Genomic DNA, 16022 nt, shown 5'->3' on the forward strand with positions numbered 1-16022 from the left:
CTCAGGAAATTACTCCAGTCTATAATTAAGGATAGGGTGATTGAACACGTTGAAAGTTTTCAGCTGATCAAAAGGAGCCAACATGGATTTATAAATGAGAAGCCTTGCCTGATGAACTTGATCAAATTTTTTGAAGAGGCAGAGGGCAATGTCTATGGATGTTAATTATGTTGACTTCTAGAAGGCCCTCAGAAGAGATGGTTGGTTAAAGTTGAAGGCTGTGGAATTGAAAGCAAATTATCGACTTGGTAAGGAAATTTACCAAATGGCTGAAGGGAGAGTAGGAGCAATGGCAGCTACTCCGATTGACAGGGTGTGAAACAAACTGCATAGTTTTGGGAGAAACAAGATAAATACCTGAGGGCAAAAGCAATAGAAGAATATGCTGACAGAGATGGGAGGGAAAAGGCTAGTATGGGACATAAATGCCAGCATAAATCAGTTAAGCCGAAAGACCCATTTCTGTACTGTTGACTATTGTATTTTTAATCAGTTGTCTGAATATACTCCACTAGTAGAAATATATATTGAAGTTGTATGGTTAGTTCCCCCTAATGTTGTATTTTACATTGAATCATTTTATTTTATTAGAGCAAAAATTACTTTGATAGACCCATGGCGGAAGAACAGCAAGCTTAAGAATGATGGTATTCCTATGGGGAGACTATGGCATAGTGGCAATGTCACTGGGCTAGTAATGCAGGAGCCCTGGGGAATGCAAGTTCAAATCCTACCATGAATTTCAAGCTAGTCTCAGCCAATGAAACTATCATAGATTGTTGTAAAAACCCACCTGGCTCTCACTAATGTCCTTTAGGAAAGGAAATCTGCCATCCTTGCCAGGTCTGGCCTACATGCGATTCCAAATCCACAGCAATGCGGTTGCCCTCTGATGTGGCCTTGTAAGCCACTCAGTTCAAGGACAAATTGGATGGGCAACACCCACATCTCAAATAATACAGAAAAAAGACACGGGTACATAAAAGAATAAAACAGTTAATACTGTGTTAAAAATAGCACACAATCTCAAGCATTTTCCTTCTCCGAAATAAATGAAATACTTGGGTGGGCCACTGCTTATCAAAATGGAGAAACCATTCATGGTACCAGTAGACAAGTGACAAATACTTAATTAAAGGACTTTGATAAAAACTAGACAAGAGGGCCAAGAAAGAGAAAAAGAGCAGGGTGGAACGTGAGAACATCCTCACCTATGTCAATTGATGGAAATAATATAGAACAACCATTATTCATTGAGATAAAAACAAAAACCTGTGGATGCTGGAAATCCAAAACAAAAACAGAAATACCTGGAACAAGTCAGCAGGTCTGGCGGCATCGGCGGAGAAGAACAAAGTTGACGTTTGGAGTCCTCATGACACTTCAACAGAACGGGTCTATTGAAGGGTCATGAGGACTCCAAACGTCAACTTTGTTCTTCTCCGCCGATGCTGCCAGACCTGCTGAGTTTTTCCAGGTATTTCTGTTTTTGTTTTAACCATTATTCATTACCTTGTAGTTATAAGTCTGTATCATTGGCCCAGGGGTCAAAATATAACCCTCAAGGACTCTTGAGATTTGAGATTTTGGGGGCTATGTTTTGGTTTTCAGGGGCTCTTTTTTATTCTCATTAATCCCTTCATTAGGTAATGCAGTTACATAGTACCATTACCTTGAGAATGTGTTGATTTTTTTCAGGGTTTCCTTCTTTAGATAGAAATGGTAGCACATATACCAAAAACTGTACATAGATTATTAAATCTTTTAACATGGAATCGGCTGAAACTCTCATTCATTACCATTCCAACACACTCCTGGCTGGTCTTCCCTCCTTAAACTTGAGGTCATCCAAAACTCTGCTGCCCATATCTTAACATCCCTGTCACCCCTGTGTTCACTGATCTGCCTTGGCTCACAATCAAGCAATGTCTTGATTTTAAAATTCTCATCCATGTTTTCAAACCACTCCATGGCTTCACCCTTCCCTATTTCTACAATCTCTTCCAGCTCCACAACACTCCACGGTATCCAATTCTGGCCTCCTGTGCACCCCCAAATTTAATCAGTTCACCACTGTTGGCCATGTCTTCAGTTACCTTGTTCTGGAATACCCTCCTTACATCTCTCTGCTTCACTACCTCACTTTCCTCCTTTAAGACACTCATTACAAACCTACCTCTTTCACAGCTTTTTGGTCATTTGATCTACCATCTCCTTACATGGTTCGCGTCATACTGTATTATAATGTTCCTATGAGGCACCTTGCAACATTTCATTATGTTAAAGGTGCTTTAGAAATTTAAGTTGCTGACTTGGACTTAATTTACTCAGATCTAAATGCAACTTTCTTGCCTAAGATGTCGAAGTCTTCTGACTCCTTCTGCTCCCCCATCTTCAAACTTACTTCACTAGCACTAAAGCTCAGTCCAGGTTATTTTTGCAGATCCACCGGCTCTGGCATAAATTTCTGGGGCACTTCAATCAATAACCTTTCCATCCATGAGGTAGCCTTTCTTACTTTCTGCCACTTTATCTTTTGGCTAGATTAGCAAGATCTACCATTGCAAAGCTTGATCTGTGGCCTGTTGCATAATTTGAATACAATAAATAAGAATAAAATATTAAGTTTCCTGTGTTTTGTTCCTGGGGATTTTTTACCCCATTGGAAATGCACCAGTAAAAGAATGGGGATTTCTTTTAAAAGTGGCTCACTTTGGCTCCAACCATTATTAAGACTGATGATGCCAGCTACACTTATTAGAAGTTAGAGTTCTGCTGGGGTGTTGTTATAGGCACACAATGCTACTGGTCTTGTGGTGCTTGGGTCCCTTCGTAAAGCCATTGTAATCGTTCCCACTGTCAATCCCTTTGTTCGAACTTGAGACTGAAAGGCAAATTTAGCTTGAGGTGGGGGTTTGCTACGGAGCTCGGAAAATCCTGCCTTGTGTTACTCCCAGATGGAGGGGGGCTAGATTGGGAGGTGGAGTGAGAACAAAGGTTCCAGAGGACCTACTGTGAGCTCTGCTAGTCCAGCACAGAATGAGCAAAATGCAAATCTAATAATCCATAGCCTCTTTTCAGAGCCACCCAAGGGATCTGTGAAAGGGCTGGTTACTGTCAGAGGGAGTCAGGGATGGATTTATGGAACCGGTGGACTGACTTGCTTCTGATCTGTTCACTTGTGTTTTAGTTACCTCTCTCTGTTGTGCTCTGCTTCTCTTTGATCCATTGGGGTCCTGGGTCACAAAATATTTTCCCAAAATTCACCCCCAGGTCTTCGGTCCTTGCTGTTCCTCTAATCACAGATTCTCTGGAAGAGCAGCATGATCAGGAGAGAGGGAACTGGTGATTAGAGGAGTTGTAACAATGAGTATTGGAGAGACAGATCTGTGATTGGAGGAGCCGCTCCTCTAAGATTCTGTCTCTCCCACATACAGGGGGGTGACTTTTCTTCCATTGGTTGTCCCCAAGATTGAATTTTCCAGGGCTTCTGGGAGGCAGAATTTAGACCCACAGCTGTGACTTTGAACTTTAGGTGGAAGACATCGAGAGTAACAGTTGGTAAGAAGTGCAAGAACTGAGTCCAAGCTTGATTTGTTCACCTTATTTGAATATTAAACTTAAAATGAAGCAATGTGGTTGAGTTCCCTGCCTTAACAACACGAGTATTAGGGGCACAAATGCAACAGAGTCCAGGAAGCAAGTTGGCTTGGTAACCCCCTCAATTACAGGTGGCCTGTAATCCAGGAAATTAAAATAGGGGTGTGAGGGAGGAAGGAGACAAAGAATAAAAATTAACCTAACCTGAGACAGAGAGGTGGATCTGTACTACACAACCTAGAGGCAAAAAGATTTGAAAAAAAATCTTTTTTGGTTTTCCTCAGCACTGTATGTACTTATTGCTGCAGCCTCAAGGACAACAGCTCTGCTCAATTAATTTAGGCTAGTCAACCAATTTTCATATATTTAATGTGCAATAACATTGATAACAGGATAAACAATGTTGCAATAACAAAAAAGTAAATTCTACAAGAGATTCTCCCTTGCCAGCTATTTAGTTTAGTACAATAGCAAGTTGTGCGCTAAAGCAAATTGCTTCCTTATTAAGATAAAAACTCCATAAAGGCTTGGATTGGAATTGTCAGGAAGGAAGGCTTTAGTATCCCTTCCCCCACCCCTCAAAAACTGAGCAAACTTATCTTCATACTAGAAAACATGAACAGTGGTGTCAACTATAGCTCAGTGGTAGTCCTCTTCCCTGACTCAGAAGGTTGGGGATTCATGTTCCATCCAGAGGCTTGAGCACAAAACCTATGCTGACATTCCTTGTAAGTATTAAGGGATTGCTTTATAATCAGAAGTGCCAATGGGGAGGCGATGGCATAGTGATATTGTCGCTGGACTAGCAATCCAGAGAACAAGGGTAATGCTCTGGGGACACGGGTTTGAAATCCCACCACAGCAGATGGTGGAATTTGAATTCAATAGAAAAATCTGGAAAAGTCTGATGATGACCATGAAATCGTTGTTGTAAAAACCCATCTGATTCACTAATGTCCTTTAGGGAAGGAAATCTGTCGTCCTTACCTGGTCTGGCCTACACATGACTCCAGACCCACAGCAATGTGGCTGACTCTTAAAATGACCTCTGAAATGGCCCAGCAAGCCACTCAGTTGTATCAAACTGCTACAAAGTCACAAAAAAAAAAAGGAATGAAACCGGACGGACCACTTGGCATCAACCTAGGGACCGGAAACGACAACGGCAAACTCAGACCTGTCGACCCTGTAAAGTCCTCCTTACTAACATCTGGGGGCTAGTGCCAAAATTGGAAGAGCTGTCTTACAGGCCAATCAAGTAACAACCTGACAGTTATCCTCATGGAATCATACCAGGCACCAGCATCACCATCCCTGGGTATGTCCAGTCCCACTGGCAGGACAGATCCAGCAGGGGTGGTGGCACAGTGATATACAGTCAGGAGGGAGTTGCCCTGGGAGTACTCAACATAGACTCCGGCATCATGAAGTCTCATGGCATCAGGTCAAACATGGGCAAGGAAACCGCCTGCTGATTACCATGTATCGCCCTCCCTCAGCTGATGAATCAGTGCTCCTCCTTGTTGAACACCACTTGGAGGAAGCACCAAGGGTGACAAGAGCACAGAACGTACTCTGGCTGGGGGACTTCAATGTCCATCACCAAGAGTGGCTCGGTAGCAATACTGACTGAGCTGGCAGAATTCTAAATGACATAGCTGCTAGACTAGGTCTGTGGCAGGTGGTGAGAGAACCAAGAGGGAAAAACATACTTGACCTTATCCTCACCAACCTGCCTGCCGCAGATGCACTGTCCAAAACAGTATCGGTAGGAGTAACCACTGCACAGTCATTGTGGAGACGAAGTCCCGCCTTCACATTGAGGATATCCTCCGTGTTGTGTGGCACTACCACTGTGCTAAATTTCGAACAGATCTAGCAACTCAAGACTGGGCATCCATGAGGCGCTGTGGGCCATCAGCAACAGCAGAATTGTATACAACCACAATCTGTAACCTCATGACCTGGCATATCCCCTACTCTATAATTACCATCAAGCTGGGGAATCAACCCTGGTTCAATGAAGCGTGCAGGAGGGAGCAGGAGAGCCCCAGGCATACCTGAAAATGAGGCGTCAACCTGGTGAAGCTATAACACATGACTATTTGCATGTCAAACAGCATAAGCAACAAGTGATAGACAGAACTAAATGATCCCACAAACAACGGATCAGATCTAAGCTCTGCAGCTATGCCACATCCAGTCGTGAATGGTGGTGAAAAATTAAACAACTCACTGGAGGAGGGAATTCCACAAATATCCCCATCCGCAATGGATGGAGGGGTCCAGCACACCAGTAGTAGCATTTGCTCCAATCTCCAGCCAGAAGTGCCAAATGGATGATGCATCTCGGCCTCCTCCGGAGGTCCTCATCACAGATGCCAGTCTTCAGCCAATTCAATTCACTCCATGTGATAACACTGAAAGCACTGGATAGTGCAAAGGCTAAGGGCCTTGACAACATTCCGGCAATAGCACAGAAGACTTGTGCTCCAGAATTTGCCGCACCCCTAGCCAAACTGTTCCAGTACAGCTACAATACTGGCATCTATCCAGCTATGTGGAAAATTGCCCAGGTAAGTCCTGTACACAAAAAGCAGGACAGATCCAACCCGGCCAATAACCACCCCATCGGTCGACTCTCCATCATTAATAAAGTAATGGAAGGGGTCATCAAAAGTGTTATCAAGTGGCACTTGCTTAGCAATAAACTGCTCTCTATTTAGGTTCTGCCAGGGCCACTCAGCTCCTGCCCTCATTACAGCCTTGGTTCAAATATGGACAAAAGAGCTGAACTCCCAAGGTGCGGTGTGTGTGACTGCCCTTGCCATCAAGGCTGCATTTGACAGAATGTGGCATCAAGGAGCCCTAGCAAAACTGGAGTCAATGGGAATCAGGGGAAAAACTCTCTGCTGGTTGGAGTCATATCTAGCACAAAGGAAGATGGTTGTGGTTTTTGGAGGTCAGTCATCTCAGCTCCAGGACATCACTGCAGGAGTTCCTCAGGGTAGTGTCCTCAGCCCAACCATCTTCAGCTACTTCATCAATGACCTTCCTTCCATCATAAGGTCAGAAGTGGGGATGTTCACTGGTGATTGCATGATGTTCAGCACCATTCACAACTCCTCAGATACTGAAGCAGTCCATGTCCAAATGCAGCAAGACCTGGACAATATCCAGGTTTCAACTGACAATGGCAAATAACATTCATACCACACAAGTGTCAGGCAATGACCATATCCAACAAGAGAGAATCCAACCATTAGCCCTTGATGTTCAATGGTATTACCATCACTGACTCCCCACTATCAAAATCCTGGGAGTTACCATTGACAAGAAACTGAACTGGACTAGCCATATGAATACTGTGGCTACAAGAAAGAATAGGTCAGAGGCTAGGAATCACATGATGAGTAACTCACTTCCTGACTCCCCAAAGCCTGTCCACTATCTACAAGGCACAAGTCAGGACTGAGATGGAATACTCCCCACTTGCCCGGATGAGTGCAGCTCCTACAACTGAAGAAGCTGGACGCCATCCAGGACAAAGAAGTCTGCTTGATTAGCACCACATCCACAAACATTCACTCCCTCCACCACCAACTCTCAGTAGCAGTGTGCACCATCTACAAGATACACTGCAGGAATTCACCAAGGCTCCTTCCATAGCACCTTCCAAACCCACGACCACTATCATCTAGAAGGACGAGGGCAGCAGGCACGTGGGAGCACAACCACCTGGAAGTTCCCCTCAAGTCACTCAGCATCCTGGCTTGGAAATATATTGTCGTTTCTTCACTGCCACTGGATCAAAATCCTGGCACGCCCTTCCTAACAGCACTCTGGGTGTACATACACCCCATGGAATGCAGCAGCTTAAGCGGCAGCTCACCACCACCTTCACAAGGGCAACAAATGTTGGCCTAGCCAGTGAAGCCCATGTCCCATGAATGAATAAAAATAACCTTCAGGAAGAAACCCCACCTGCCTTCTCAGGAGGACATAAAAGAACTTGTGGCACTGTTTTAAAGACATAAGGGGGTTATCCCCAGTATTACAGACATTTAATCCTCGACATCACTCGTATGTATTATCTGATCATATTGCTGTTTGTCAGACATTGATGTGAAACGTCAACTCTTTTCTTCTCCGCCGATGCTGCCAGACCTGCTGAGTTTTTCCAGGTAATTCTGTTTTTGTTTTTGATGTGCACCAATTGGCTGCCATATTTCCTACTTTATAACAGTGACTGCACTTCAAAAGTGTTTAATTTGCCATAAAATGCTTTAGGATGTCCCGAGGTCATAAAAGGTACAACGTAAATTCAAATTCTTTCTTTCTTCAGCAATAGGAATAATTTGAACATTATTACAGTACTGTTTCATCATTTATCTGCTTTATACTACAAACATTAATGTTTGTGAAATCAAGTATGGAGCCACCCAGATATTTGCTTCTGCCAGAGACAAACTAAATTAACTCACCAACACACTTCGAATGAGATTTTTTTTAAAGTGTGCTGATAACATTAAGGATGTAATCAAGCATAAATTTCAGATAAGCTTCACAAAACAAAAAGTAAGCATTAATCTCACTTGAGACAAATCTAGGTGGCACCCGGACGAATCAATTATTCATTCATTACTCGTACGATTTTAAAGCCACTAAAATACATCGTGCATTGCATTCTACCGTCCGACTATAAATTAAAGCCTGCGTTTACTTTTCCATTAGATCCATGTTCCCCATCAATTATTTTTCACCCCATCAACACATTTCCCCACCTTTCCATTAACATACTCTGCTCTCTACACCCTTTCGAACAGAATTATTTTTATCCCATACAATCTTGAGCAACAGAAACGGTCCATTACCCCATACTCCTCAGTAAAGACCAAGTGTTTAGCGCCTCAGTTCCCTGGGTAAAATACCTTTGGAAGTGAGATGCCCACAACAGCGTCTCAATGGTAACCGGGCCTGGTAAACCACTCCCAGCAACCGACTCAACTTTCTTTATTAAATGCTGTTCCTCTTCACGGAAAAACCGAGCAGGCGCAACTACCCCATAAACACGTCCGCAACTTCTATCCCCTTTACTTCAAAGCACAACATACGTTTCACAAATAACTATTTACCAATAAAAGGGCAGGACCAAACTTGTGATAAGGCCACACCGACAAACACAAATACTCACCCTCGACCAGTCAGAACGTTGTTATTACGCATGCGCCTGACATCACAAAGCCAGAAACCTTTATCACGTGGTCAGCTTCAAACCTGACTTGCCGCCGCCGTCCCTTCCCCACACACCCACCTCCCCCAGTTTCCCCTTAGGTGGTTTCAACCCACTTCCCCCGCCCCCATCTCCCCCCCCCCCCCCGGCCACCAAGGTAGTTTCAACCCGCTCCCTAACCTTTCCCGGGGCAGTGGGCGGAGACACATCGACGTCACAATTGTTGTGCGACGTCACGTAGGCGGCGATAGGCACCTTGGACGGGGAGCCGGTAAAATGTCGCTGGCTGTGAGGAAAGGTAAGTCAGAAGGACGGGAGGGGAGGGGGTCAGTGGAGTGGTTGGGGGGGGGGGGACTATTGCTCAGGTTTTCCAAGGCCGAGACATGTTTGGAGCAGACGATGGGAGGGAGCGGCGTCAGGCTGTCAGACTTCGTGTGTACTTGCAGCTGAGTCTCCCTGACCAAAGGTGGCCGGTGCAAGGTTACAGCAAAACTTGGGGTGGGTGTCTGGTGTGCAGATTGAGTACAATCCTCTTCACACACACAAAAAATTAACCGCATATACCCCAAATCCGGCTGGAGTTAACGTTTCAGTGGAGCGACCTAAGCACGAGGTAAACTGTTGTTCCCATTAAATCCCCAAATGTATAGCTGCTGGTACTGGGAATCTGAAATAAAAATAGAAATTGCTGGGAAATACTCGGCAGCGTCTCTGGAGACAGAAACATATTACGTTTGAGGTCGATGACTTTTCATCAGAGCCTTATCAGATAATGAAAGGTCATCAACCTGAAATTCAACTGAAGGGAAAAGATTTGAAGGGCTGTGGAAGAGTGGAACTAGCTGACTTGCTTCTGCAGAGAGCTGGCGCAAACTTAGTGCCCCAAATGTCCTTCCTCTTGCTTAATGACCATTCTATGAATAAACTTCCCTTCAAGTCAATCCTGAATTGCTGACCCCTTATCCTTCAGACTGTGAATCCTAGTCCTATACATTGTGGTGATGAGAAACCACTTATCAGCATCTGCCTTCTTGGGATTTTATGTTTCACCTCTTATTCTTCTGAACTCTGGAGAGTATAAGTCCATTCTACTTGATTTCTGCTCATGACACCCATCTCATCCCAGGATTCAATGTAGTGAAATAAAACAGAAAATGCTGGAAAAACTCAGCAGGTCTGGAAGCTCCTAAAGAAGAATCATACGGACTTGAAACGTTAACTCTGTTTCTCTCTCCTGACAAATGATGTCAGGCTAACTGATCTGTAGCTCCCAGTTTTCTTTCCCTACTTTCTTGAACAGCAGTGTTACATTTGCTACCTTCCAGTTCACTGAGATCATCCCAGAATCGAAGGAATTTTGGGAAGATCAAAACCAATGCATCAACGATCCTTGCAGCCACCTCTCTTAGAATCCTTGGGTGTAGGCTGTTGTGGACATATTTGTTTTGTAAAAGACTTAAAGATTTAAAATAGAAATTAACAGATGTTTCAAAATTGTTGATAAAACCGAGACATGATTTTCTAGATGGTATCAAATTATTGTAGTTAATGTACCATTTGGTGGAATTGCTAAAAAAAAATGAGTTTTAGAATGCTAAAAGGAAACTTTCTTGAAATGGCATTTGGCAAACCTGCTTTTCATTTTTTGTGGGGTGGTTTGGGGGGGGAGGGAAGAGCCATTATTATTTTTATTTTGCTAACATCACAGCCAAACAATGCATTTTCAATCATGTATTATGAATAAATGGTCAAAACTAAAGAAAATTATTTCCTTTTTAAAAATCCTGAGAAGTTATGGAATGAGTTTAATTGGGATGGGATGTGAAGGAACTAGGAAGAAAAAGTCATCCTGTGTGTTCCATGAATGGTGTTGAATTGATGAATTGTGTGGCTTGAAGGAGTTTTACTGGACTTTATATTTAACCTGGTCAAATCAACAGATTATAAGAATGTAATGTGAACGTTCTTAGGTCAGACCACATTTGTGTTCAGTTTTGGTCACTTAGTTAAAAAAGACAAAATCCAGCGTTGGCTGGAGGTGATGCAGAGGAGAGGCAAAAACATGGGGAGAATCTTGAACAAAAACAAAAATACCTAGGAGAATCTTGTTTTTTTTCCCGTTCTGAAAGGAGTTGACTAAGAATGTACCTCACTGAGATATCGACAGGTTTCAGCTTGTGTCAGGAGCAACGTTTTTCATCTGAAGAATGGACTTTGGGTAGGATAGTGGAGGCAAGCAGCCTGGAGTTACTTGAGAACTAATTAGATGACACTGGAGGTGAGAGACTGTCAATTCATTCTGAATGAATGAGCTAGGATGGGCCAAATGAACATCTTGTATCTATCAAGTGACTAAATTAAGTGAGGAAATTACATAAAACAATGGCTTAAAATGCATTGAGCGAAGAGTGAACTGAGTAGCAATTTGTGAGTTACCACACTTTACACTCATAACTTGGATTATCAAAATCCTATTGGAGGAATGGATTGGAATATGAGATTGTTGGAAGGCATGAAATGTAATTGTGTTGATGTTATTGTAAATATACTGCAATTTTGGTTTTGCTTGCTATATTGTTATTCAGATACAAACGAAAATAATATTATAGAAGACTTGCAATGGCTTCTGCTCCTAGTCCTTTGGTGTTAGCTCTGATGTACCCCGAGGATCTATTCTTAACCCCTCCTATTTCTCATCTACATGGTGCCCTCAACGACAACATCTGAAAGCACAGCATTAGTTTTTGCATGTACGCTGACGACACCTAGCTCTACCTCAACATCAACTCTTTTGGCTTCTCCACGGCTGCTAAATTATCAGGCTGCATTCAACCTTGAGGGCTGGATAAGCAGAAATCCCTTGTAATTAAATATTGGGAAGACTGAAGCCATTGTTTTCGGTCACCGCTCCAAATTCCGCTCCCTAGCTAACAACTCCATCCCTCTCCCTGGAAACAGTCTGATGTTAAGCTAGTCTGTCTGTGACCTTGGTGTCACGTTTGACTCCAAGAAGAGCTACTGACCTCATCTGTGCCATCATTAAGCCCATCTATTTACATCTCTGTAACATCACCCAGTTTCACCCCTGTCTCAGATGTTCAGCTACTGAAACCCTCAATTATGCCTTTGTTACCTCTAGACTTGAGCATTCCAATGCACTCCTGGCTGGTCTCCCACATTCTACCCTTCTAAAATTTAGATCATCCAAAACTCAGCTGCCCTGGTATTAACTTTCACCAAGTCCTGTTCTCCTACGACCCTTGTGTGCGCTGACCTACACTGGCTCCCGGTCAAGCAATGGCTTGATTTTAAAATTTTCATCCTTGCTTTCAATCCTTCCATGGCCTTTTCCCTCCCTATCTCTGTAATCCCTTCCAACCCCACAACCCTCGCAGATATCTGCACTCTAACCTGTGCAAAAAATGAAGAAAGGCTTTCATTTGTAATTGTGTTGTTCCAGAAGACACTTTGTTTTTGAGATTTAGGGTTCTTCACTGTACCCACTGTTAGCCTGGAAAGGGTCTGAGAAGGGCAGGCAGTACAGGCACAGGTTTACTGTTGAAACTGAGTGAAATCTGGGATTAATAGTTGCATTGCGAATTGAGAATTGTCATGTGGAAACTTCAGAGAAATCAAGTGACTCAAATGTTTAATCAACTAGAAAATCTTGACTAACTAGTCTAGAGAGACCAGTGAATGTTTACAGCTGTGAACAGCAAGAACAAATTGTAGGTGCCTTTTGGTGAATGCTGCTATGAAACCTATCTATTTTTCACTATAAAAATTATGCATTAATAGCATGCAACATTATTAACATATAAAAGATACAGCAAAAATGGAGTATATGAGATATACCATGAGTTGCATTGTGCCCTGCTTTGCTGCTATCCTTGATTCCCTCTTATCTCTCATCTACATGCAGCCTTTTGGCAACAACATCTGCAAACATATCAGTTTCCACATGTACACTTAAGACACCAAGCTCTACCCAGCAACCATCTACCTTGACCCCTGGTCCACTGTCTCTAAATTATTGGACATCTTGTTCAACATCCAGTGCTGAAATGAGCAGAAATTTCCTCCAATTAAATATTGGGAACACAGAGGCCATTGTCTTTGACCCCCAGTGGCATCTCCATCCCTCTCCCTAGCAACTGCCTCATCAGCTATGTAGTTATTGGTAGGAGGTTTCTTTGCCCATGTTTGACCTAATGCTATAAGACTTCATTCTACCTGTAGCCAATGGTGAGGACTCCAAGGCCGACTCTCTTCCAACTTTATACCACTGTGCAGCACCTGTAGTGGGCCTGCCTGATGGTGGGCCAGGACATACCAAGGGGTGGACATGGAGGAGCCTGGGACATTGTCTCTAAGGCATGATTCGGTGAGTATGACTAGTCTGGCTGTTGCTTGACTAGTCTGTGGGGCAGCTGACATAATTTTGGCACAAGTCCTCAGGTGTTAGCAGAGTTTTGCAAGATTGACAAATGTTGTTTCCAGTGCCTAGGTGAATTGGGTGGTCTGTACAATTTTTAGCTTTTCTGTAGCAATCTCATACAAGTGCAAAAAAAAAATACCGTAAACACTCAGTCAGTCAGGCACCAGCTGTCGAGAGAAACCGAGTTAGTGTTTTCAAGTCAATGACCTTTTGTCAGAACAGGAAGGTCATTGACTTGAAACGCGAATTCTGTATCCCTCCACAGATGTCTGACTTGCTGAGTGTTTGCGGAATTTTTTGTTTTCATTTCAGCTTCCCAGCATCTGCAGTATTTTGGTTTCATGATACAACTGAATTGCTTCCTCGGCCACTTCAGAGGGCAGTTAAGAGTGAATCACTTTGCTGTGTGTCTAGAGTCATCTGCAGGCCAGACTGGGTAATGATGTTAGATTTCCTTCCCTCAAGGGCACTAATGAATCAGATGGGTTTCTCCAACAGTCCAGTAGTTTCATGGGCACCATTACTGAGACCAGCCTTTTAACCCTCCTTCCTCCAGGTACCATGCCTCAAGTTGGCAACTGTGGACTTCCATTGGATTGGGTCCATGATTATGCTTGGCAAAGCACTGCAGTAGTTTGCTGTTGCCTTCTGCAGTATGGCTCACCAGGAAATTCCTACTTTTTACTGCCAGCCATCAGGTGTATTGGAAAGACTTGCAGGCTGATAATCAACCTGTTTGGTACCTTCTGTGTCCATCAAGTCCTGAAGTGGGACTTGAACCTGAACTTCTGGCCCAGAGATAGAGACACTACCGCTGCAACAGCACAAAAGCTCCTTTTCAACCCAGATTTATTTAATTTTAAATTTAAATTTTGAACCTTTGGCTACAGGGCAATAGTCTGGCCCTCTAGATTATTAGCCCAGTAATATTTCCACTATGTCACTGTTCTCCTTGATGAGAAGTACAAAGCTGTAATTCCTTGTTAGGAAATCTCGACGTAAAGCAGGGTATAGTTTTATGAGTAGCACACAGGTTTTCCTGTGACAGGACTTTAAATGCAAATTTATTCAACTAGATTAAATGATTTTAAAATAGCTAGCATTTTCAAATCACTTCTTATAACAGTAAACAATGTAAATATTTTTCTAATGTTTTACTTGAAATAATGATTATACAGTCCAAATCTTGCCTCAGAGACCGCTGAGGGTAAGACCCTTTCCTTTTTTGAATGGAGGTTTACATTTGTTGTTTTCTAGTCTGCTGGGACCTTTCCAGAATTAGGGAATTTTGGAATATTACAACCAATGCATCCACCATCTCTGCCTTTAAAACCCATTAGTTTTCCTAGTACTTTTTCTTTGGTGATCTTGATTTGCCTCTTGATTTTCTACTGTTTTAGGATGCTTTTTATGTCTTCTGTGAATATAGATACAAGAAATTTGTTCAAGGTTTACCATTGTTAATTCCCCAGTCCCGCCCTCTAACAGATCAATGTTCGTTTTAGCTACTCTTTTCCTTTTTATATACTTGTAGAAACTTTTACTGTTTTTATATTTCTTGCTAGTTTTCTCTCATACTCCAAATTCATGCTCTTTATTGTTTTATTAGTCATTCTTTGCTGGTTTCTAAAAATGTTTTCAACTTCTTGGCTACCACTAATCATTGCAGCATTGTATGTATTTTCTTTTAATTTGATACCACCCTTAATGTCTTTAGCTAGTTGTGGATGATGCATCCTAACTGTGGAGCGGTTCTTTCTCAATGCAATATATCTGTTGACAGTTATGAAGCATCCACTTAAATGCCTGCCACTGCTCCCCTTTGTGCCCTTGTAATTGCCTTTATTTAAGTTTAAGACTTTGGTTTTAGACCCAGCCTCAAACTGAATGTGAAATTCTACCATGTCATGATCACTCTTGCTTCGAGGATTCTTTACAATGAACTCATGAATCTTGACTCATTACATTACCAGGTCTCAACTAGTCTGTGTTTTGGTTGATCCAGAAAATATTGTTCTAGGAAAATGTATTGAATACACTCCATGAACTCAGGATTATTGCAATACCTTTCTTACAAGCCCCCAATATTTCTTGATTTATACCCTGTCCTACAGTGTATCTACTGTCTGTGGGCCTATAAATTATTCCCACCAGTGAACTTTTTCTTTTGCTATTTCTTATATCCATCCAAACTGATTCTATATTTTGCTCCTCCGAACCAAGGTCATTCACACTACTATCGAGATCTCATCCTTTATTAACAGAGCTACCCGACTTTCTTTTCTTTCTTCCTGTCCTTCCAAAATGTTCAGGTCCCAGTGAACATTCTGCAAACTTTGAGAATTGAGAGATAAGGCAATAATGTAGAGGGAACTGTTTAAAAACTATAATTGAAAGGGCAATGTATAACTGAAGCTTTTTTCCCCATGTTCTTGCATTCTTTGGGTGCTTGTCACTGTCTGTTATTACCTTTACCAAGTTCCACTGAACCATTACTCCTGTGCTTTCTGAAGTACATTAGATCCCTGTAATGCCTGATTTTAAAATTCTCATTCTGGTATTCAAATCTTTTTATGGCTTCACTTTCCCAATCTCTGAAATTCCCAGCCCTACAACCCTCTGAGATCTCTGCACTCTCCTAGTTTTGGCCCTTTGTATATACTTGATTTCTTTCAGTCCACCTTTGCTGGCTGTACCTTCAGCTGCCTAGGCCTTAAGCTCCTTTACCTCCTTAAATCTCTCTGTCTTTCT

The 16022-nt window shown here is 42.6% G+C and overlaps 2 protein-coding genes across 14 annotated transcripts in view; one reads left to right on the top strand and one right to left on the bottom strand.

Moving 5' to 3' along the window:
* yod1 (YOD1 deubiquitinase) overlaps nt 1–8928 on the bottom strand; it is a 34489-nt gene extending 25561 nt beyond the window's left edge. For 4 of the 9 annotated variants that reach the window (XM_041194694.1, XM_041194695.1, XM_041194688.1 and 1 more), the window contains exon 1: nt 8532–8691. The gene's annotated coding sequence lies outside the window, so the exon portion shown is untranslated. The other 5 variants (XM_041194689.1, XM_041194693.1, XM_041194696.1 and 2 more) reach the window with 4 other exon arrangements.
* The window catches only part of LOC121281750 (6-phosphofructo-2-kinase/fructose-2,6-bisphosphatase 2-like), a 65270-nt gene continuing 56913 nt past the window's right edge, over nt 7666–16022 (top strand). For 2 of the 5 annotated variants that reach the window (XM_041194683.1, XM_041194687.1), the window contains exon 1: nt 9010–9131. Coding sequence is in view for 1 of the 5 variants with exons in the window: in XM_041194686.1 (XP_041050620.1) it covers nt 9110–9131 (22 nt within the window). In the remaining 4 variants the exon portion in view is untranslated. Of the gene's footprint in view, nt 7684–9009; nt 9132–13153; nt 13218–16022 lie in introns of those variants that run through there. The other 3 variants (XM_041194685.1, XM_041194686.1, XM_041194684.1) reach the window with 3 other exon arrangements.

The sequence above is a fragment of the Carcharodon carcharias genome, chromosome 9 (assembly GCF_017639515.1).
Source record: "Carcharodon carcharias isolate sCarCar2 chromosome 9, sCarCar2.pri, whole genome shotgun sequence".
Taxonomy (NCBI): Eukaryota; Metazoa; Chordata; class Chondrichthyes; order Lamniformes; family Lamnidae; genus Carcharodon; species Carcharodon carcharias.